General features: G+C 44.6%; 1 protein-coding gene across 7 annotated transcripts in view; it reads left to right on the plus strand.

Moving 5' to 3' along the window:
* The first annotated feature begins 433 nt into the window (after positions 1-433).
* PECAM1 (platelet and endothelial cell adhesion molecule 1) overlaps positions 434-21,435 on the plus strand; it is a 30,536-nt gene continuing 9,534 nt past the window's right edge. For 2 of the 7 annotated variants that reach the window (XM_050319429.1, XM_050319432.1), the window contains exons 1-13: positions 434-706; positions 848-874; positions 2,002-2,295; positions 2,978-3,277; positions 3,390-3,659; positions 3,991-4,251; positions 5,078-5,359; positions 7,162-7,443; positions 7,820-7,927; positions 8,671-8,698; positions 12,303-12,373; positions 13,047-13,103; positions 14,149-14,217. In XM_050319429.1, coding sequence (XP_050175386.1) covers positions 673-706; positions 848-874; positions 2,002-2,295; positions 2,978-3,277; positions 3,390-3,659; positions 3,991-4,251; positions 5,078-5,359; positions 7,162-7,443; positions 7,820-7,927; positions 8,671-8,698; positions 12,303-12,373; positions 13,047-13,103; positions 14,149-14,217 — 2,083 coding nt within the window. In that variant the 5' untranslated portion in view covers positions 434-672. Of the gene's footprint in view, positions 707-847; positions 875-2,001; positions 2,296-2,977; positions 3,278-3,389; positions 3,660-3,990; positions 4,252-5,077; positions 5,360-7,161; positions 7,444-7,819; positions 7,928-8,670; positions 8,699-12,302; positions 12,374-13,046; positions 13,104-14,148; positions 14,218-18,523; positions 18,581-21,435 lie in introns of all 7 variants that reach the window. The other 5 variants (XM_050319428.1, XM_050319430.1, XM_050319433.1 and 2 more) reach the window with 5 other exon arrangements.

Here is a 21,435-nt window from a genome sequence, read left to right on the forward strand (position 1 = left end):
TAAAATCTGGTGCAGATGCATGTTTCTGATATATGATGGTAGTATGACAGATCTGCCTGTCCATATTCTGCTTTCTCTGATTTCTGAGATAATTTATTGTGCACCCTACAGCCACAGCAAAGATGGGACACCTAAATATGGGTGTAAAGGGGAAAACTGGGTAATTATGTACATCTATTCACCGCGTCAGGATGGAGGGAAATCTTTGCTCAACAATCTGCTGAGTTCAAGTAGCAAAGGTGATTTGTGTTCCTAAAGGGTTAATCGTGACTTAAAAATACCCATATTGACAGGAACTGGGGGATAAATGTCATTGGAACTTCTTGTTTTTTTAATACACCTTAAGAAATTAAACAAAGCAAATGCATTTGGTGGCGCCCTCAGGAAAAGTCCAGTCACTTCCTGACCAGTAATCTGCCTGGGAGCAGCAGATAGATTCTCATTGTTTGCCATTTCCAGTTTCCAGTAATGGGAACGATTACTTGATCCAGCCAGTTGCTGTGGAGGACCCTGGGATAACTTACAAACCTTCATGGCAAATTTTTATCGGCTCCCATAAAAACGCCACCGGATAAAAGAGCCAGAACGTGGGGTTTGGTACCTGGAGGCGTCACCTCTGATGATGAATATTGTTTGATTTGGGGGGTTGAGTGTCTGTCCTTCAGGAACGAGATGTATCTTGCTCTTCTGGTGATTTTCTTGCAGTGTAAGTTTGGTAACTGAAACTCTGCTGGTTTTGGTTTGTCTGGGGAGGGGGGTTTGGGGAGGTTTTTTTAACAGTTTCACGTTGCTGTCTCTCAATCTGCAAGCTTTGAAAACAACATTTCTTTTTTTTTCTTTTCCCCAGGTTCAGAACTTTACACTCAGGATAAAGGTAGGGAATTATAATTTTGGTGTGGGTTTGGTTTTTTTTTTTTCACATGCAAATTTAAAATAAGTAATTTAACTAATTCCTCTGTTGTTGGTGTGCATTTGTAACAGAGTTTATTTGGATTTGCTGTCTGATATCTCAGTATGAAATTTGGCCATATGAAAAAGAAAAGGTATTGCTTGGTGGTGTTTCTTGGTACAGTGTTTAAATGAGGGATGTGCTGCTCTATCTTAGTGAATGTTCTGGTGAAATCTTTCCTGGAGTAATTTGCTTTCCAGAGGCACGAAAGACGTGGGAGAGAAAATCAGAATTTGGTTTTTTGGTATTTAAAAAAGCCTCTCGTGCCCAAGGAGGGAGGATAAAATTACAGAATATAAATTAAGGGCACTTTCTCCTGCTCTTGCCAGGGAATTGGTCAATTGAGCAGAGCTCAGAACTCGTGTTCTAAAGGAACTCTTTAACCTTTTCATCTCGCTGACTCCCAGCACGTACACTCCTCCTGCTTCCCTTTTTCCATCACCAGGGACAAAGCTTTGCTTCTTCTTGTCATGTGCTTTATTCACATGCAAAAAAAATGACAATTTTTGCACTGGTTTTATGCCCAAAACTCTCTCTAGAGAGGGCACATTATATAAGAGCTGGTGAAGGGCTTCTTTAGATGCAGGAAAGTTTTCCTCTTCTAGTAGCAAATTTATAAAGTAAATCCTGAGCAAAACGGGCATAACCCAAAAAAGAGTAAGTTCTAAAGGAAGGGAAAATGAATGAACTAATAGATCTTTTCTCTCTGCTTGTTCTTCCAGCTGTGTGAGTAAAAATATTAATTATACCAAGATTATAACATTTACAACATTTAAGCTACAAGTTGTTTATCATTGCTGTGGTTATAAACAGATTATATTTCTCTACACATACACATGTATATATAAATACTATCATGAACTTTGTTTCTAAATATGATTATTATTTTTGTATATAAATTACTTTGTGTATAAATTACAACATTCCTGTCAAGTAAAATGTCAAATTTTGTAATTAATTTTTGTGATTAAAATGTAGCGACTTGAGATAGCAGTGTCGTGTTTGAAGTAAATAAATGTAACATTTTTTTTTTTTCCCCCCCCTCTATCAAGTTTTTACTTTCAACACAGTTGAAATCAAGGTTCAGCCATCTGTCAAAGTGAGGAATGGAGCTGCCATGTCGATCATCTGCCACGCTGACATCAGCAAAAGCGCCGATTTCCAGCTGAAATACAATTTCACGATCTTTAAGGACCGCAAGCTCGTGTTCATGACCGTGGCAGACACGGGAGAGGCACGGTATGAGATCCCCGTGGCCAGATCCTCAGACACGGGGGACTATCAGTGCACGGTGAGAGCGGAGAAGAAGACACGGTCCAGTGACCCCGTCCACGTTTGGGTGGCAGGTGAGTGCTCTTTCAAACATGGAAAAAAACCAAACCCCAACCTTCCAGGGGAAGTAATAATGGTCAGTGCTCAGTAGGATATCTTGGAAAGGGATTTTTATCCATTTTATCCATTTTATCCACAGCACTTCACGAGAGTTTAGTACTAAAGCCTCGTGGACTCGTGATCCCAGGGTGACATCAGTGACAGTCAGGAGCAGTCTGTGCCCCCTGTGCCACCTTCCCCGCTGCCCTGAGCCTCTGTGCCCTAGCCTAGAGGAAATATTAGCTGTGAAAGCTTGTGCCCATTCCCAGAAATGTGATGGAGGGTGGGTAGATTCCTGGAAATGCTGGGAATAAGGTACAGAGATGCTCAGCCTGTGGCAGCCACAGCCAAAGGAGTGTCAGCTCTGCTTGTTGTATCAGTTTTGTTCTTCCATCTCTGGTGAGAACAGGGGCCATCTCCATCCATGCTCTTTCTAGCCGTGTATTCTTGACTGCAAGTGACATTTTTCCCCTTGGAAAAGCAATTTGGAAAGAATTTGTTCAGCATTAAGTAGGTACTGGGTGGTCTTCAAAAGCTTGGTTCCTGCAAAGTGTTTGCATCTGTTAATGAGCATAAATCATTACCACAGTCACCAGAGATAGAATTTCTTTCAGGATTATGCATATTCTGTTTTCTTTCCTTGCCTTCTGGTGTAAGGAATGACCAAGCCAATCCTGACTGCTGACAAGAGAGATGTTTTGGAGGGCGAAGTTGTGAAGTTACGTTGTGAGCTGCCCGAAGAAGAACCTCCTTTACTGTTCTGCTTCCGGAAGATAAAGACGAATTCAACGCCCAAAGAGAGATGTGTACCTGAGTCTTACACCAATTTCTCTGAACTGGAGGTTTCTGTTGAAGAAGGAGATCATATTTTACAGTTTGACTGCTTTGGTAGGAGGAATGTAAAGCTTGAATGGGAAGAGTCAGCCCGGAGCAACAGAACCCTCGTTACGGTCAGGGGTAAGTTGCTTGGCTTTTCTTTGGACATTTGTTTGCTTACTGCAGTTAAAATCGGGCCAGGCCTTTCTATCTGTATGTGTTCATCTGCATGTTTATGTGTATCCTCTTGCAGAACCTTTTATAAAGCCCACTCTGACCACTGTGCCCTCCAGTAATGTCACAGAAGGAGACCAAATACAGTTTGAGTGCTCAACTGCCGTGGTTCGAATGCGGGACCTGGAGATCATCCTCCAGAAAAACAAAACAATCCTGAACAGTGTCCAAGATAAGAAGCTTCTGAGATACTCCACAGTAGCTACTCTAGAGGACAGTGGGGAATATCTGTGTAAGGTGGAGCAAGGGGGAGCATCTAAAACCACCAAACTGAACGTTGTTGTGTCAGGTAAAACCTCTGTTCGTCTCAGACTTGACTCAATGTATTGATATTTAAATTTGAATTTGCTAGAACCCAAGACCCAAGTGTAACCTCCAGATCCGAGGGTAAATTTTCTCGAAGTTAAAGGCTAAAATAATATCCTCAAATAACACATGAAAAGTGGTTTCAAGTGGTTGCTGAGTTTCTGTTTTCCTTGAAAATATAATAATATTAAAACAACGTGGTTTTTTCGTTCCCGGATTATAAACTTTCCGTATGTCCTTCATTCTGTATGTGTTAAATAGTCCTATTCTTTCAGGCTCAATTGGAATGAATTAGTTCTCTTTTTATCTTGCAGAGTTATTCCCCAAGCCAACACTGATTGCCTCTATGACTAAGCTGGATAAGAATAAAGAGTTAATTTTGAATTGCAGCATTAATGGTTTTCAGAAAGCGAACTTCTCTATCCTACGGAAAAATTCCAACGGAGACATCCCACTGAAAAGTTCTCAGAGCTTAAAAATGAGAGTTAATGTGAATGATACTGGCTCTTACACCTGCAAAGCTGAAGTAAAAGGAATAGTCAAGGAGAGCAGACCTGTAAGGATTAATGTTTATGGTGAGTTGATACAGAATCAGCCTCTGGTCCATGACCTCGCAGGGTGTCTCTCAGTTCTTGCAATATTCATTTCTGTGAGGTGTGCTCGTCATCTTCCTCTGGAGAGGATTTGGTGTGTCACGATCCAATCCAGTCAGGCTTTTCCAGGGCTGGCCCTGGAGAGAAGGGAGCTGGAATGGCCTCCTGCTGCTCCCTTGGCTCTGCTGGGTGCCAGGTAAATTCATTCATTACCATTTGCAGGAGCCAGAACTGTTCTGCAGATCTCTCACTCCTCAGTTTGAGCTGAAACTCTGACAGTGTCTGCCTTGAATCCTTCTCCCTGACTCTCCAGGCAGAAACCAGGAGAACCAGAGGTCATCTGGTTAGCTCTGCTCCACAAAAGCTGATTAGCAGCACTCTGGTCCCTTCCCTCTCATGGAACGAGCTCAGGTGGCTCTCCAGTCTGGGAGGGGATGAAGTGGGTTGTGACTCTGATTAGGTGCTGCACGGTCCATCTCAGCTCATACCTGCAATGTGACACTCGGTCCGTGGGTCAGGATTAGTTCTGCAGTTTGGGTGATCCCCAGCTGTGTCACTCATCCTTTGTCTCCCTTCCCATTCTCCCTGCATGCTGTTTAATTCAAAGCCACATTTTCCATTACCTGCATCATTGACTTGGTCAAGTCCCCCCATTTCTATTCTATCGACGGGGAAGAGCTTCCCAATAAAACGTGTGCAAACTAGATAAAACTTGTGTATTTAAATACTTCCTATGAAATAATATTGTGTCTTTTGCCCTTCTGCAGTGCAATTTTCAACAATGTTTTCCTTTTTATTCCCCTTTCAGCCCCAGTTTCCAAGCCAACTCTTTCCGTTGCCGGGGGTTTGCCGGAGGTGGTGCTGGGGAAGCCCCTGCAGCTGATCTGCCACTCGGTGATGGGGACGCCCCCCAAAACCTTCAGGTTCTACAAAGGGAATGAAGTAGAGAAAACAGTCATTAATGACACGTATGCTACGTTCTTGGATGAAAATATTAGGCTGGATGACGGGAGGGGTTACAGATGTGACGCTCGAAATAACCACTCCAGCGGTGTGAAAAGCAGCGACATCCTGAACGTCACGGTAATTGGTGAGTCTGCTCAATTCTTCTTCTTCTTCTTCTGGTCTGATGTCACATTTAGAGTTTTGAAACTCTGGCAGCAAATGATGGACTAAGCAAAATGGATGGGAAATGTTTCCCAACTGTTGCTCACTTGAATTAAAAATGGTTGCTGGTCACAGCACACAAGTCCAGGAGCAGAGCAGGTCTGTTCTTGACCTTTCAAAAAGAAGAGGTAATTTCTCTCTGCTAAGGAGTTTTCAGTTTTGTATCCTGGCTGGAACCCAGATTGTGTGGGTTTTAAAAAGATAAACTTGTGGTTGATAGGCTGGTTTCCCTCTGAGTTTGGACATGGAGTTGTGTGTGATTTGAACAGATACATCCAGAATGGTTGGGTTTATTCTGGATTATTGCACAGTGAAGGATGTGCTCCCCATTCACTGAGCTCCCAAAAAGGGCTTTTAATACAGTACTGGCACTCACACACACTATGGCAGCAGGACTCACCTGAAGTTCATCAGCTCCACCATTTACTGACTCTAGAGAGGAGCTGAGTGATAAAAACTCTGAAGAGATTTATCCAGGGAGATTTAAAGTCAAGGTGGTTTGAAATAACAAGGTACAAATACACAAAGTATAATCTTAATCCATCAACAAGTGGGTGTTTCTCTGCTGGAACTGGTGTATCCCAGCTGTTAGAGCTGTGGTTCAGGATTTATTGTGGCACTGGTTGGAAGTTCTGAATAGAGTCATGTTTTGGTGGCTTTGAATTCTCTGTATTCTGTGCTTTCTGTCTGTACTAGATCTGGAAAAGCACTTTTTTTCCAGAGCAATCCACTCTATCATAGGCTCAGTCTGTCATAGGAACCCATCCATGTCATATCTGAATCTGCTCCCTAATACAAAACGAACTTTCCTGATCAGCATCTTTCCATATTAGGTCTGGTTTCCTCCTTCTGCTTCTGTGCCAGTGTGGCCTTAACTATTCCTTCTTTGCATCTGCCTTGTGTTACCCATGGCAGTGCCCCAAACACAATTCCAATATTTCCAGAGACATTTTCAGTAGGGATTTTAGCAAAGCAGATGCTTCATCTGCCAAACATTTTGCAAAGCTGCTGACATTCCACGAGCCTCGAGTCACACAATGTGTGTCCATTTTCCCCCCATGTGGTTCCAAGGGCTGATGCTCATCTGCTCCTACACTAAAATACCTTAATTTGTAAACTAGCAGTCTTAAAAAAACCTGTATTTTGCGTGTGCACATTCTTCCAGCTTGTGCAAATGCAAACTGACTTCCCTCACTGTGTTTGCCATATTCTGTAAAACCACTGGAATTTGGGACTGGCTTGGAAAACTCGATCCATTATCTGCTGATACCCACTATTGTGTATTAAAGGTTACAAGAATACAGTCACCACACAGTTAGCATAAAATAGCACAACTCTACATAACTATGAAAGCACAGCTACATAAACTGGACCATCATTATTTGCACTATTGGACAGCTGAGTGTGTTATTTCTGGAAATGAAATAGTTTGTAGGCTGGGGCTGGAGTGGCATCTGAAGGATTTTAAGGAAAGTGACTGACTGCCCCCTGGGGAATGGATATAATTTCCTCCTGTGCCTGCTTTGTTTCTTTGTCGTGCCCTCTCTATTTCTGGGTGTATCAAAATATTTACCAGGGGATGGTGTCTGTCAGAGGGTGTTTGGGAGGATTAACACTGTGCATTCAGTCTCTGTTTAACCAAGCATTAAAGCAAGCACAATATTTTAGCATCAAAGTTCCTCCCAACAGTGCTAATATTTGCTTTCTCTGTGCCTTGCTCTGCAGTGCCAGTCAGGGATGCCAGCCTGGGCAGTGTCCCATACGGAGAAGTGGAAGATGGCAGCGAGACCGCTTTTCTCTGCTCGGTCAAAGAAGGCTCTTGGCCAATCCTGTTCAGGTTTTTTAAAAAAACTGACCGTGAGGTTCTCCTGTTCGAGAAAGTGGAGCATGCAGACAGAGCCATGTGGCACAAGAAGACGATGAAGAGGCAGGACACGGGGACATATTATTGTGTGGCCTCCAACAGAGCCAACGTGGACGTGAGGAGCCGCCCCATCACCATCAGTGGTGAGTGGTTAATCTGCCCCCCCATCCTCCTGGCAGGTGGGCTCCTCTCACCTGGGCTGTTCCTGAGTGTAGCTCCCTGACTTGCTTTTGTTCACCCTTGTCAGGAGTTGAACAGAGAGATCTCTTTCTAAAAACAGAGGAAAGTTTGAGGATGCTCAAAAGCCAAAGGGGCAGATGCAAACTGAAAGCAAGCCATGGTTGTGCTGAGGTTTTGGTCACTAGTGGAGGCTCACTGGTGAACTTTGCATGCAAGGCCCCTCAGAGTTCTTCCCTGGGGTGTAAGAAGGCGGATTTGTAGTAAAATGAAAGGTCAGGAACTGGTAATGTTGGCCTGTCACAGTAAATACTCTCTTAAACATGTTTTTCTTACTTCCAGTCATTTTGGCAGCTTGGAAGAAAGGAGTCATCGCTGCCCTGGTCCTGGTCACCGTTGCAGGAGCAGCAGCACTTGCCCTGTGGTGGTTTTTGCGCAAGAAGAAAAAGGGTAAGGAGTGGTTCCCTTCTCCCTTTGGTGACAGATGTATTCCAGTTAAACCTGCATTTGTGTTGGAAGCAAAGGGTTGTGAGGGAGACTGAACACAATTAAAAAAAACTAAAAATATGCTTAGAAATGCCAGGTGACCCAAATTAAGCTGCAAGTGTGCTGAGGCTTTTCAGGTACGTTGGGCAGATGCAGTCCTAGGTGTGGATCAGTCAGTGCAGTGAAGAGGCAGACAGGGCCTGAGGAGGCTTTTGATCCCTCACAGAGCTATAACAATTTGATTTGGGGTCCCAGCCCAGGTGTTACTGAGGTGCTTCTCTGGTCCTCATGAGATAAATTTAGATTATTAGGTTGTGGAATTGTTTATTTTTCCTCCCCATACTGTAATATGATTTTGTTTAGGGATTTGTCTTTTATCATTAAGGTATTTTTTCAGACCTTGTTCTTTCAGAATATAAATAAATCTGGTTTATCCCGTGATATGCAGTACATTGCAAATTATTTGGGAAAATTTGAAGCATCTGGATGTCCCAGACTGCTTAAATTGGCCAAGGCAAAATCTTGGATCTTTTAGGTTTAGGATCTTAGGTTCTCTGAAGGAAACATTAATTTTATGATTGCCAGGAGAAATTATTTTTACATGATTAAATAATTGTTATATCTTTGTTTTGTTTTGATGTTTACTTTTAAATCCTTTACTTGTGCAATCCACTAATAGATGCCTTTTTTTTTTTCCCTCTGTCAAGCTAAAGGACCGTCCATGGAGATGTCTGGGTAAGATGTCTTGCTGTCTTGGTTTCGGCTGGGATAGAGTTAATTTTCTCCTTAGTAGCTGGTACAGTGCTGAGTTTTGGATTTACTGGGAGAATAACGTTGCTAACACTGATGTTTTAGCTGTCAGTGCTTACTTTAACTCCAGGACGTTTCAGTTTGCCATGCTCTGCCCACCAGCAGGGGCACAAGCATGGCCAGGACTGCTGACCCAAACTGGCCAAAGGGACATTGAGCATCATGGCCAGTGTAGAAACTTGGGGGGGAATTGTCTGGGGGACACTGCTCAGTGCTGGGGGCCGGGCATCGGGCACAGGGTGGGCACCAATTGTACTGGGCATCACTTGTTGCTCTTGCGGTTTATTCCTCTCTCTCTTCCTTTATAATAGTTATTATTATTATTGTGGTTATTGTTGTCCTTATTATTATATTTTACTTTATTTCAATCATTAAACTGTTCTTATCTCAACCCATGGGTTTTACCTTTTTCCAGTGCTCCTCCCCGTGCCACTGGGGCGGGGTGGGCTGGGGCAGAGCGAGTCAGGTGCTGTGCGCTGCTTCCTTGCCAGCTGGGCTTAAACCATGACAGTCGTTTTTGGAGCTCAGAGTGGGACTCTCAGAGTTAAACCCAGATCTGACCTGTGCACGTTGGAACAGATTTGTTCCAAGCATTCATCAGTTTAACAGCCAGCTGTCATGATGTGGTTGATCTTAGAGTTGTTGTGCTTGTTCTCGGAGCTGGGTGTAAACACCTCGCTTGCCCTTGGAGGGAACGCTGCCCTCCCTGTTGTGTTTCTTGCCACTGGGGGCTGGGCTGAGGTTGTTGTTTTGTTCTGCTTTGTGACCCTCATTTACGATGCGATGGAATCGCTGGTGATGGCTCACCTGGCCGTGTCCTCAGCGCCGCTGTCACCTGTGTACTGGGGAGACACCTATTGGGAATCCCCCATAATTACACCTGGTCCCTTTGTCCTCGGAGAGCCAGCCCATGGACACAGCTTCCCACAGCTTCCCTTTCTTCTCCAGGCCAGTTGCAAAAGTGCTTGAGAGCTCTGAAGATTTTGAATCGACTTGGGGTGTTGGAACCACCGTGGTCCTACTGGTAGGAACCAGTGTGTTGCTGAGAGTGGGGTTCAGATTTGTTTAGGGTTAGGCAATTATTTGCAGCCTCTGCAACCCCCATGACTGGCACTGGGGCTGCTCCAACTCCCACAACAAGCACAGTGGCCACGACAGACACTGGGGCTGCTCAATCCCTGGCTACTCAAAGCCTGTGACAACTCACCCCACCGATGGGTGCAGCTGAATCAAAGGACCAGCCCCTGTGTGTCTGTTGCCCCTGTTCACAAGGAGAAATGGGCAGGAAAGACAGCTGGTTTAATAAAGGAGGATGAAGCAAGGCCACAACAGGAACAGGAGGAAGAGGCAGAACAAGAGACAACCTCTCAATCCCCATCCCTGAGTGAGCGGTGGGATGTGCAGGAAGATTTCAACCATCATCCAGGTGAGCACGTTATTCCCTGACTGCTCTGATGCTGGGATAATGGGAATAGTGGTGTGGAATTAGAGGATAGGGAAGCCAAGCAGCTGGGATCATTTTCTAGGGAAGGGTGCATTGATGAGTTCATTGGAAGAGCAACACAAGTCCTCAACCTCTGGAGGCAACTCTTGTCAAGTGTGAAGGACAGGTATCCCTTCAAGGAGGATGTTCTGTGTCACCCAGGCAAGTGGACCATGATGGAGAGAGGTGCCCAGTACCTGAGGGAATTACAGATAACTTATGACCCAGGCAACACAAGGTTACTCAGAGATCCAGGTGAAGTCTGATGTGCACAAACCACGTGTCAGAAACTTGTCCAGAGTGCACCCTTGTCGTGCACCAACTCACTGGCAGTGATGGCCTGGAGAGACAAAGAGGCACCACTGGTGGATGAAGTGGCTTCACCAACCCAGCAGTACAGAGAAAATCTCTCTTCCTCTCTTGCCTGTGCTGTGGAGAAGCTGGTTGAGCAACTCAAAGTGGGTAGATTGTACCCCCACATGTACAGGCCAGCATCTCAGCTATTGACAGTAAGTGGTTTCTTTCTCCAGACAGAGGATGCAGAGGGTTCACACCACAGGGGACCCTGTGGTTTTACCTGTGAGCACCCCAGAGAGGACATGAGGAAAAGGGATGGAAATTCTCCCTGCACCCTAGAGGGTACATGGACTGCCAGGGAAGATCACAAATGGGGGTTCCTCCAGGAAAGTTGCTGCTCCGATCTGCAATGGGCAGCTCCTCGGGGTGGAAGGGCTGAGCTTACTCCTGACTCTATGGAAAGGAATTCTCACCTGTTTTTACAAGCAGCAAGTGGATAATCCTATGGCCAGGATTAGAGGGGCTCTGCCTCCAGCCAGGTGGAGAAGAGAGACAGCCTTGTTTATTGGAGCATGTGGATCAGATGCCTGGAATGTCAACCCCCCAGGACTGGGAGGCTCTAGTAGGTCCTGGGGCACGCTGTGCCCTGATGCCATCAGGCTGTACAGGGACACAACCCAGTTGTATTTCTGGAGAGGGACCCAGCAGACTGTACTGGGGGCTGAAATCAGCCTGGCTGGCCAGGTGTGGCAGAAGCCTCCAATTTGAGTAGCCCAGAGGCTCCAGGGGCTTTAACTCTCAGGAGAGAGGATTGCAAGGAGCCAGAGGAGTTGTGGTGGGCTGTCAGTGCAGCAGCCTTGGAGACTGAGGACATGAAGTGGCTCCCCTGTCCCATCTATCAGAGGACCTTCCTGCTGTGGGGCTGCTGAAGGTTGAAGGACAGCAGGTGCTGAGTGCTGGAGGTTGAAGGACAGCAGGTGCCGAGCGCTGGAGGTTGAAGGACAGCAGGTGCCGAGCACTGGAGGTTGAAGGACAGCAGGTGCCGAGCACTGTCCCAACGACCCAGCCGGGAGGTGCCGTCGCTGCTCAGGGACTGGCTGGGCATCACTTGTTGTTCTTGGGTTTCATTCCTCTCTCCTTCCTTTTCATTGCTATTATTATTATTGTTATTATTATTAACTTTATTTCAACCACTGAACTGTTCTCATCTCAGCCCCTGGGTTTTACCTTTTCCAGTCCTCCTCCCCACCCCACAGGCAGGGGAGGGGGGTGAGGAGCAGCCGTGGGATATTGGGCTGCCCTCTGGGATTAAACCACGACCCTTTAGGATAATGATGGAGTATTCCTGTTGAAAGGCCTGACTGTAGTTTATTATGGCCCACACCTGCAGACAATAGATGGTTCTGCTTCATGTACCACCTGCTTACACAACAACAGGATGAGGAAATGCTCTAAAAATAGAAAAAAAGGCCAGCTAAGTGACATAGAAGAATGTCAGGCCTGTATTTGAATGCATTTAGATATGGAATGGATTGAAAATACAGAGGTCTTAAAGAAGAATAATGCAATACGGAACATTTTTTACCTTAGATTTGGCTGGTGCTTCTGAAGAGAAAGGCACAATCTTCCTCAGCTGCAGTAGTTCAGAACAGGTGGCAGTCAGCATGGACAGTGACTGATCTTTGCCCAGGATCATGTTATTGGCTGATTGGGGATCACTGCAGCAACTTTTGTGGGTTTGTTTTTCAGCTCAGCCTTGGCTGCAAACTTGACAAATGAAAAGCTGACGAGACAGCCCAGCGATGGGGACTATTATCCAGGTAGGACATTCTGCTGTAAGACTGGTAATAAATGGGCTGAATTCAACATTTATGGAAAGTTTTGGACTTGCATAGCTGTTGTTTGTCAGGGCCCAGTTTTTGGGGGAATACAGAGGGATGCCAGTAACATTCTCCAAAGTGCCTTCTGTCATTTTGTCTCTGTACAGTTTTTATGAGCACGTCTCACACAAAGATTGGTTTCTAACTCTGCTCAGACACTTCTCCCAGGCAATCAATTGACAGTGTTACAGATGGAGAAATCATGGTAAAAGAAAATTACTTTCTGGGTTTGACACAGCTGCAAGAAAATTACTGCAGAGAGGAACACTTGAGTCGTGGCTCGTGGTCCTGTGAGGTGGCCACGGGACAGAGGTGTTAACTTTTCATTCCAGGATCTCAAAATTCCCACTTTACAAAAATAGCTGGACATGTTGTTTAGAGTATTGGACATAAACAAAAATTACCCCTTGGGTGTTTTTTGTTTAGCTGATTATTTAAAAAGCCCCATTCTTCCCAGCTGTGTTACTGGAATGTCTTAGGTGTGACACCAAAAGTAGAATGGCTCATAGAAAAATGCAGATAATGGCAGGAGGAATTGCAGCTGTGTAACTCATGTATTTAATTGGCTGTAATAAACATTTTTGTCAGCTCAACTTTGGCTTTAATATTTTAGGATCAGGTTACATTGAAGATAGTGAAAATCACATGAAATCAGCAGATGAGAGTAAAGGTAATTTCATACTTAAACAATAGAGTTTTAAAGTATTTTATAACTGAAAGTCACGATGTTTTTCTAATGGTAGCAACAAGGCTGGGATAGGTCCAGCCCTTTCCTTTTTCTCTTTGATAATGGGGAAGATTTTCCTTTGCTGAGCTCAGTTCCTTTTCTTATGCACAAAATGATGGTGATAGGACCCATTTGCCAACTGCCTTATGAGGTGTAATTAGCTGTGCTGGATTGGGATAAAAATACAACTTAGGCTCAAAACTGTCAGTTCTATATAACAAATATCCAGGTATTTTCTGCTTCTTTTACTTCTCTGTCCTGTCTTCCTTTTAGTTGACCTTGAAATTACTTAAGCCTTAAATCTAAAAAATAAACTGCTATGAAATCTGAATTAAAAAAAAATCTGACAAATCAGTTCTGCAGGATGCCAGTCTGGATGGCTGTTGAGGTTTCTTCCAACTCTTACAGAAATCTGGTGGAAAACCATCTGCACTCTAAGAAAAAGCCAGAGTAGAAGGGAGCAGCTGTTGCTTGTGTCTGTTGTATCCAGAAAAGCAGAGATGTGGAGAATGAGGGAGGCTGTGAAAGAGTTAAAGATGGCTTTGAATGTGAGGAAAGCAGAGGATGGGAAGTGTCTGTCATAGCCATAGAAAACAAGGAGAAAGTTAAGGGCAGGGAGAGAAATAAAGAGGAACTGGGCTGGAATACAGTGACAGTCTGTGATAATTCCATGCTCCATTTGTGTTGTGACACTTTGGAAGGTGTTACATGGAAAGTAAGGGTTTTAGGTACAATTTGCACGTCCCACAGTTTCAGAAATCTGCCTTTAGTTGGGCTGCTGCCCTTTGGGTTGGGATGACCCTTAGGAATGGGTTGGCCTTCCAGCTCTTAGCAGAGGAACTACCATCTGTAAGTAGGGCCTGATCCTGCACCTCCCAAAGTCAGTGAGGACTTGTCCCTTAATTCCAGCGGCAGCAGGATCAGGCCCACAGCTCAAACAAAGCCTGCAGTCCTACAAAGAAACATCTTCTTGGTATTTTTGGGGCAGGACCTGACCTTGAGAGTGCTGAGGTGGAGTACACTGAAGTGGAAGTGTCAACGCTCGATCCTCACAGAGGTAAATGAACTCTCCAAAGCTCTTTGGTCTCTGTTTGGGAGCAGCTCTGGGAATGTTGCTCCTCCCCTGGCACTGGTGTTGTCAGAGCAGGTTGTGCTTTGTGTGTGTGAATGTCCCTGTCCCAGAGAGCTGTGGCAGGTGAGCCACAGATGATGGAGACACCAGAGAGCAGTGGAATTTCCTTTTTAAAGGAACTGGTTGAAGGGTCAGAGCTGTAATTAACGTGTGATAGAGAAGGAAGAGAGACCAGCACAGATTTAGCCTCTCAGTCTGGAGAGGCCTGGAGAGCATCCTGAATGTTGTGTCCCCTTAAACAGAGGAATGAGGGTATTAATGCCCAGATGACTTTGTCCTCCTCCCTGTCAGTCCTGTGTGGGAGCAGTAACCAGCCCTCAGGGACCTTTCTCTGCAACCTTGGAGGAGAAAGAGCCAAATGCACACTGCAGGCATTCTGTGTCATCTGCAGAGCTCTGATACTGTTGTGGCCTTGTGTGGAAAGCTGTGAAACCTCAAAGTTCCAAGTAGCTGGGAGTGAATAAACTCCAGGTTTATGCTCTGCTCCAGCTTCTTTGCTTCAGCTGAGTGAGAAACAGACTGAGGAAGAAACAGATAAATTTCCTTTTTCCTGGTAGGAAGGACTAGTCACTTATTTCAGAGACCAAAGACATGATTGTTTAGTTGGTAAAACAGATGTTTGGGCAAAAGTGCTCACCCTTCAAGCCCTGCAGGAACAGCCAGTCCTCCTCTCCTTTCTCTGTTTCCCTTCCTGGCATCATTCATCAGAGTTTTCCCTGTGTCCTAAGCGTGCTATTTATCCCCCTCTGCTAAATTCTGCTCTGAAGAACCACAGTTGTTGGACTCTTTTTCAGAATAGGGCTAATAATTAGTACTTCCAAATGTGTTTGAGTGTGCATGATTATTTAAGTTAAAAGCCCTGTTAAATGCAAGATCAGCATCTCTAAAAATAGACTTTTGCTCCTGTTATTTATATATAACACTATTCCTGGATTTTCAGACTGAGTTATAAGATAGTATCTGTGATCTGTAGACTGAACACTGTTAAACCACAAAATAATATTTAATATGCCGTGTAAATGAGCTCAGATTATTTTAACAGAACACTGATTGATTCTGTAAGACTGAATCGTGCTTCAGGTGTGCAGAGATGTGATAACAGTTCCCTAATCAATTTGCTTTGTTGCCCCAGGGCACAGTTAAAGGCTTCCCAAACGAATGCTTTGGTTCTGTAAATGGCAACTGCACTGCAAGTATTTAATGTGGTAATCTCTGAGAGCATCTCGAGGATGCTGCTTGAATAGAAGGAGTTCCACGAAGCCACGTTAATTCTTTCAGCTCTGCACTGCCTATCACAATGAAAACAGGATGAGATTTATTCTTGGGAAAAGAGAAACAAAGCCAAGTTTCTTAATATTCCCTCGTAATAATCATGTACACCCACAGAGGGAATTTGGCCACTGATATTTCTGCTACGTAGTGTTATTGTAAGGTTTGGTTTCAAACCATGATATTCTGTCCTGTCTGTGGGTATGACCAGCCCTTCCTAGGGAACAGACCTTTCAGATTGTCCCCTTGCTCCAAACCCCTCTTACAGCCCTTTTGATCCCTGCTGTTTTCTGAATGAAGGCAAAGCAGATCCCACCTTTTCTCTGGGCACTCCCATCTCATCCAGCAGCTGCACAGAGAGTCTGATCCTTCTGCCTTCTGAGGAGCTCCAGACTGCTTTGATCTCTCAGGACTAACCCCAGATTAATTTATCTTCCCAGTCATTTGTTCCTCCTGCCCCTGTTGTCGATGTCAGTGCTGATGTTCATCTCAGGAACAGGAGAATCATATTTTGTGCATTTTGAAAGACTCCTGCAATAAATGCTGCAGCATCTGAGCTGTAACTCCAGCCTTTATGTCACTTCTGGGAAGCAGGAACGATTGAGTGTCACCTCAAAACAAGTTTAAATTATTGTAGAACATATCTGAGGTAGAGCTGGGGCTGCACAGTCCAGCTCTTCTTTGGGGCAGTCAGAGTGGAATGGTAATTTGATATTTAAAGAGGTGGCAATCCTGAGGAGTGATTAAATTGAATGCTTCTGGAGATGATATGCCTGACAAAAATATTGTGCTTGTCTTCTCTAAAGCTTGGTTGTGCAAATAGATGGAAAAGGTGATTTAGACCCCTTATTATTAACCTGAGCAAAACCAAAGGCTGGGGCTAAAGTAAGATTAGGAAATATCTCTGAAGTGAGAAGGGAAAAACCTCTAATCATGGCTGAGTTAGAACATGCTCCTTCTTCTCCTTTTATATCTGATTAGTTATCTGCAGGGTGGCAACATTATAAAGCTGGTGGGAACAGAATGTCAAATAATCCACGTCGTTTCTCCTGGCACATTTTTTCAGCGCTGAGGCGACTTCTGGAAGATTAACAAAGGAAATAACATGGGCAGTGGCATTACAGCACAATTCAGTTAAATGGGGCTGGGAAAAAAAAAAAGGCAAGCTGAGGAAATGCCTCCAACCAAATCTTTCCACAGAGTCAGAAGGAGTAGATTTAGGGCTGTAATCTGCTAAAAAAAGGAGTCCCCAAACAAAATGAGCTACCTCTTATTAAAATTCTGACGAGATAGCTCCTTACTTCGCTGCAAATGAATGGATCATTTAAGCAGTAGCCCACGAGCACATGAAATGGGCCTGAAGGTCTTTCAGATTATCTTGCAAAGAGGGTTCCTGCCAAAGCTGGGAGTTTGAAAGCTGTGGTCAGCCACGTGGGGAAGTGGAACTCCTCCTGGCGTTGGAATTACCGGCAGTTTTGCAGCCCAGCTCTGATGGGTGAGCTCCCAGCTTTTAAAGGATGCTGAACAGAATTTTAAAAACATGAAATGGGCTTTGGGAAATCAGAAAGTGGTGCCAGAGACACTTGGGTTCTTCAGAGTGATGCAGAACAGTAACAGTCCTGACTCTGAGTCTGACTGCAGATCATTGTCTGAATTCTTGAAGTGTTTTGGGTGTTTTTTAATAATCCTGAAGTACAGGGTTCTATATCCAGAATGTGAATTTTCTTTCCAGTTTCTTGCAGAGAGAGAACAACCACTTTTTTTTCCTTTAACTGGCAAAAATCCCTAACCTCTTGTTTTGTTGAAGGTGCCCAGAAATTGGAGGTGATAGAGATAGAATTCAGACTCAGTTTAACTGAAATGAATGAGTGTTTCTGAAACACTTTGAGATCGATGAACAGCAAGCTACTGGACCCTGCCAGCACAGGCCTTTGTAGCAAATGAAGAAAGTGGCTTTAAATGCACTTTGGTTGCCCAGGGATTTTTAAGCTACAGCCGTGCAATAAATCCAGGAAATTGTTCTGATCTCCCACCCTCCAGCAGTTTCTGCTGAGCAGACACAACCTGAGTTCTGGCTGTTTTCAGGCCTTCAGACAAAGCTCTGCCTCCTCCCTGTGTGTGTCCCTAGTTTGGTACCAAACCCCATGGATAAGTTCTCACAGATGTCAGGAGAAAAGGCAGAGCTGCTTGTTTTCCTTCTCACCCCAGAGCAGAGTTTTATTTGCCAGCCTGAGGCTCTGGAAGGACTAACATCACACTTGTACCCCCAGCTGTGTCCTTGGAGGCACAAACCTTCTCTGCCTGCTTCTTGTTTTCCTTTACTTCCACTCTTTCCACGAGCCTTGTGAGCCTCCACTCCTGCTGTGCCCACCTGAGCTCAGTGCTGATGGAAGGGTCCCCCACACTGAGGGGACACCTTGCCCAGGTAACCCTGAACAGCAGTGGGAAATCTGGAAATGCCCTTCTGAGACACCTCCCAAACAGCAATTTAGTATTTTGTGCCCGTGAGACTTAGACTGGTTGCCAAAAAAGGGTGTAGTTCCTCTTCCAAATGCTGGATCACCTCAGGTCTCGGCTCCTGAAGTGCTGAGAATAAATTGCAGCAGCTCTTCAAAGGGATCCAGGGGAACTGTTCTCCAGTGGTGGATGGCTCTGTAAAATTAAAGCAGCATCGATTTGAGTTCAAAGGAGATTATTAAAATGTTCAATTTAGAAGGGGGAAGCAGATTTTTATCATCACTTTTATACAGGGGGAGAGACATCTCCCTCTCAGTTCCTTCCAGGCTGGGTTTGGGGAGGGAGTGCTCTTGCTTTTCCACAGGCTCGTTGCTGCTTGTGTAACTGCTTCCTCTGAAAGTAAAACAGTGGGTTCTGTTTGTTTGAGGAGCTTTTCATAAGGCAAATAATTTAAAAAAAAAAAAAAAAGGAAAAGAAATTGATTCTGTGCCAATACATTTTCCAGCTCCTGTACAGAAGGGGACTGAAACAGTTTATAGTGAAATCAGAAAAGCTAATAATGGTAAGTAAGCTAGTGAAAAATGCAACTCTTAAAGGAAGCATTTGGGAGGAGATTAGGGATAAATTTGTGACTGAATATTTTACAAGACAGTATTTAGAAGATAAAGAGCCTTAAAAAAAAGAGGTGCAAGTCCCACAGGAACATACTGAAGTGCAGCTACAAAATCACAGGTGCTGATAGATTGTATAACACCCTCGTGGCTCCTCATAAATCAACGATACTTATTGCAGTGGCATTAATATTGGTAACATCTACTTCATCAGCCCCTTTGTTTTGTACCTGCTGAGTATTTGGGCCCTGTATTGATCTGAATTAGAGCTGAACCCCTAACCCATTGGAGATTGGGGTCATACATTGTGTGAGGGGGCACTACCAGCTCCCTGGCAGTTCCTGACTGTAAATGTTGTGGCACTCCTGAGCTCAGAGACAGTGGGTTAACAGCATTTCTTCATCATTTGTCAGACTAAATCAGAAAGGATTTCCTTTCCTCTCTTTGCCTTAGGAAGTTGAGATTTGTAAATATTGGGGCTGCAAATTGTTCACATCTTTCCTCCATCCATGTGACCAAGTGGCTTTGTTGTGTGCCATTTTTAATTTTTGACTGTTGTGTTTTAATTTTCTTTTTTTTTTTGTATTTTATAAGGGATTTCCCACCTGCTCTGACACAGTCTTCTGTCTCTAGGGAATCTTTCGTGTGAGGGTCTCCAAGTACTTTAGAAAACATTACTTAATTTTCCCTTGTGAGGACACACATGGCAATTTTTATCTCCATTTTCCAGCTGAATAAACAGAGAGATTAGGTCACTCATTTAAAGGAATGTGTGCAGGGAGTGACAACACTGGGAACAGAGTTCCAGAATCCTTGGTGCTGAGCCTGTGCTCACTTTTCACATTGAAAATCAGAATATCCTTCACACTAAAATGGGACCAGGCCCTTGGTGCAGGATCACCTGGCAGCACCATGAGGAAAAAAACCATCAGTTTATTTTAGGGCTGAACCCAAAGGCCACAAATACTCTGACACAGTGTGAACTGGACCTGTGACAGCTGCTGCATAACCCCCCTCCTGCTCTGCCCAGGTGAGAGGGGGATTATCCCACCTCTCCCCATCCCTGCTCTTGACACCACAGAAGGTGTTGTGTCCTAGGGGGGTGTTTTGTGAGGGCAGGGACAGCAGAGCTGTAATTCCAGGCAGTTCAAAGGCTGTAATGCCATAAAGTGGGGACTGCAGTAAAATGAGAGATGATTGAAAGGCTGAGCTGGATTAGCCAAACCATCTGCAAACGCCCCTTAATCTTGCAGTCCACCTGCTCTTTCACGCATAACGTTCGGCACTTTCAGTTATTCTTGGAAACGTGGGAGCCGTTTATTGTTTCAATCCCGTCTGTTTTTCCTGACCTGATCCACAGGAAAAGTGCTGCAGGGAGATAAGCAGAGCATCCCCAGCAGGGCAGTGCTTTGGACAGCCACCTTCCAGCCAGTGCAACGTTAACTTGGCGCTGGGATGGGCTGTGGGATGGGGGGGTGGCCAAGGTGAATGCAGTGGAGGATCCCTAGGAAATACATCTGTTCTTCAGGAGTACTTGAATTTGTATTAATGTGAGGATGTTAAAGGCCAGGTGAACATCACTGCTGGGGGCAGAAGTTGGTTTACGCTTCTGATCTTCACTATGTTTGACTGTTCTTTGAGACTTTTGAGCAAAAGCCCACGAGTCCAATCTACTTCAGGAAGTCAAAGGGTCAGACAAACGTGTCCTCTGGGGAAATTCCAGGAGTTTGGGAAGTGGTGTCAGCCACACAGTTTGGCAGATTTAACACCTAAGACCCATGTAGCATTTTATTATTATTTGTTTGTAGGTAACTATTATGGTTTGGGGTTTTCTAATTAGAATTTAGTGCTTCCTAAGCAACCTCAGGGGGTTGTTTGTGCATTCCACAAACCGTGGCCACTGGAGAGGGAGCTGAAGCGCTGTCAGTGGTTGTTATGCCTGATGCAATTCTTTGTGACTGAGCTAAAACATTTTCCCTCCTCATTTTTTCTGGCAGCTCTCCCTGCTGTCCCCAGCAAGGCAGATGCCACATCAGTAACAAACTCTTCTGTTTTGCTACTGCTTGTCCTTATCCCCATTCATGAATCCATGGTGCAGATAATGCTCTGATCTTCCCCAAGCCTTTGGCACTGTGCTGAGTATCTGTCACTGTTCCTTTTGGGTTTATTCTCCTGCTGCTGGTTGTGTTGTCTCCTGTTACTGTCATTTGAGTGCCTTCATCCCACTACTCCTCACCCTCTCTGCTGTGCTTGCCTTGTTCTGAGTGCCAGGCCTAAGGAGGTGATTTTAGCTTTGAGATGGACAAACTGTCAAATGCTCATGGTTAACTACAGTGAACTCATTTACAGCAGGGAAAGCAGGACATTTGTGAAATTCAAGTCTAGTCAGGTGTATTCTGATTGAAAGTCAAATAATAGTCCTGTAGATCTTCGAGTCTGATGCTGGGTTTCCTCTGCTGTAATGAGAATTTAAAGAGGGTGCTGATCACTTTGTCTCAGAGATAAGAACTTGTCCTTGCACTGTTGCTGAAAGGTTAGTTTAATTCAGTGACATATTTGGTGTTCAGCAAGTTCCCCCAGGTATTGATTTAAAACCTTTTCTAGAGCAATAGGTTGTTACTTTAGTATTTTACATAAAATACCTAGAGCAGCTTCAAGCCCCAGCTTTGAATCAAACCTTACCCCCCCCATGGGAATTTGGGGAATGGTCACAGCGAGTGCCAGTCAGGGCAGTAACACCTTTGCCTAAAAGCCCTTTAGACTCACCAGGATGAACTGATTTCCTTAAAATTCTGGTGGCTCTGTG

Source organism: Myiozetetes cayanensis, unplaced genomic scaffold (genome assembly GCF_022539395.1).
Source record: "Myiozetetes cayanensis isolate MyiCay16 unplaced genomic scaffold, myiCay2020 scf22, whole genome shotgun sequence".
Lineage (NCBI taxonomy): Eukaryota > Metazoa > Chordata > Aves > Passeriformes > Tyrannidae > Myiozetetes > Myiozetetes cayanensis.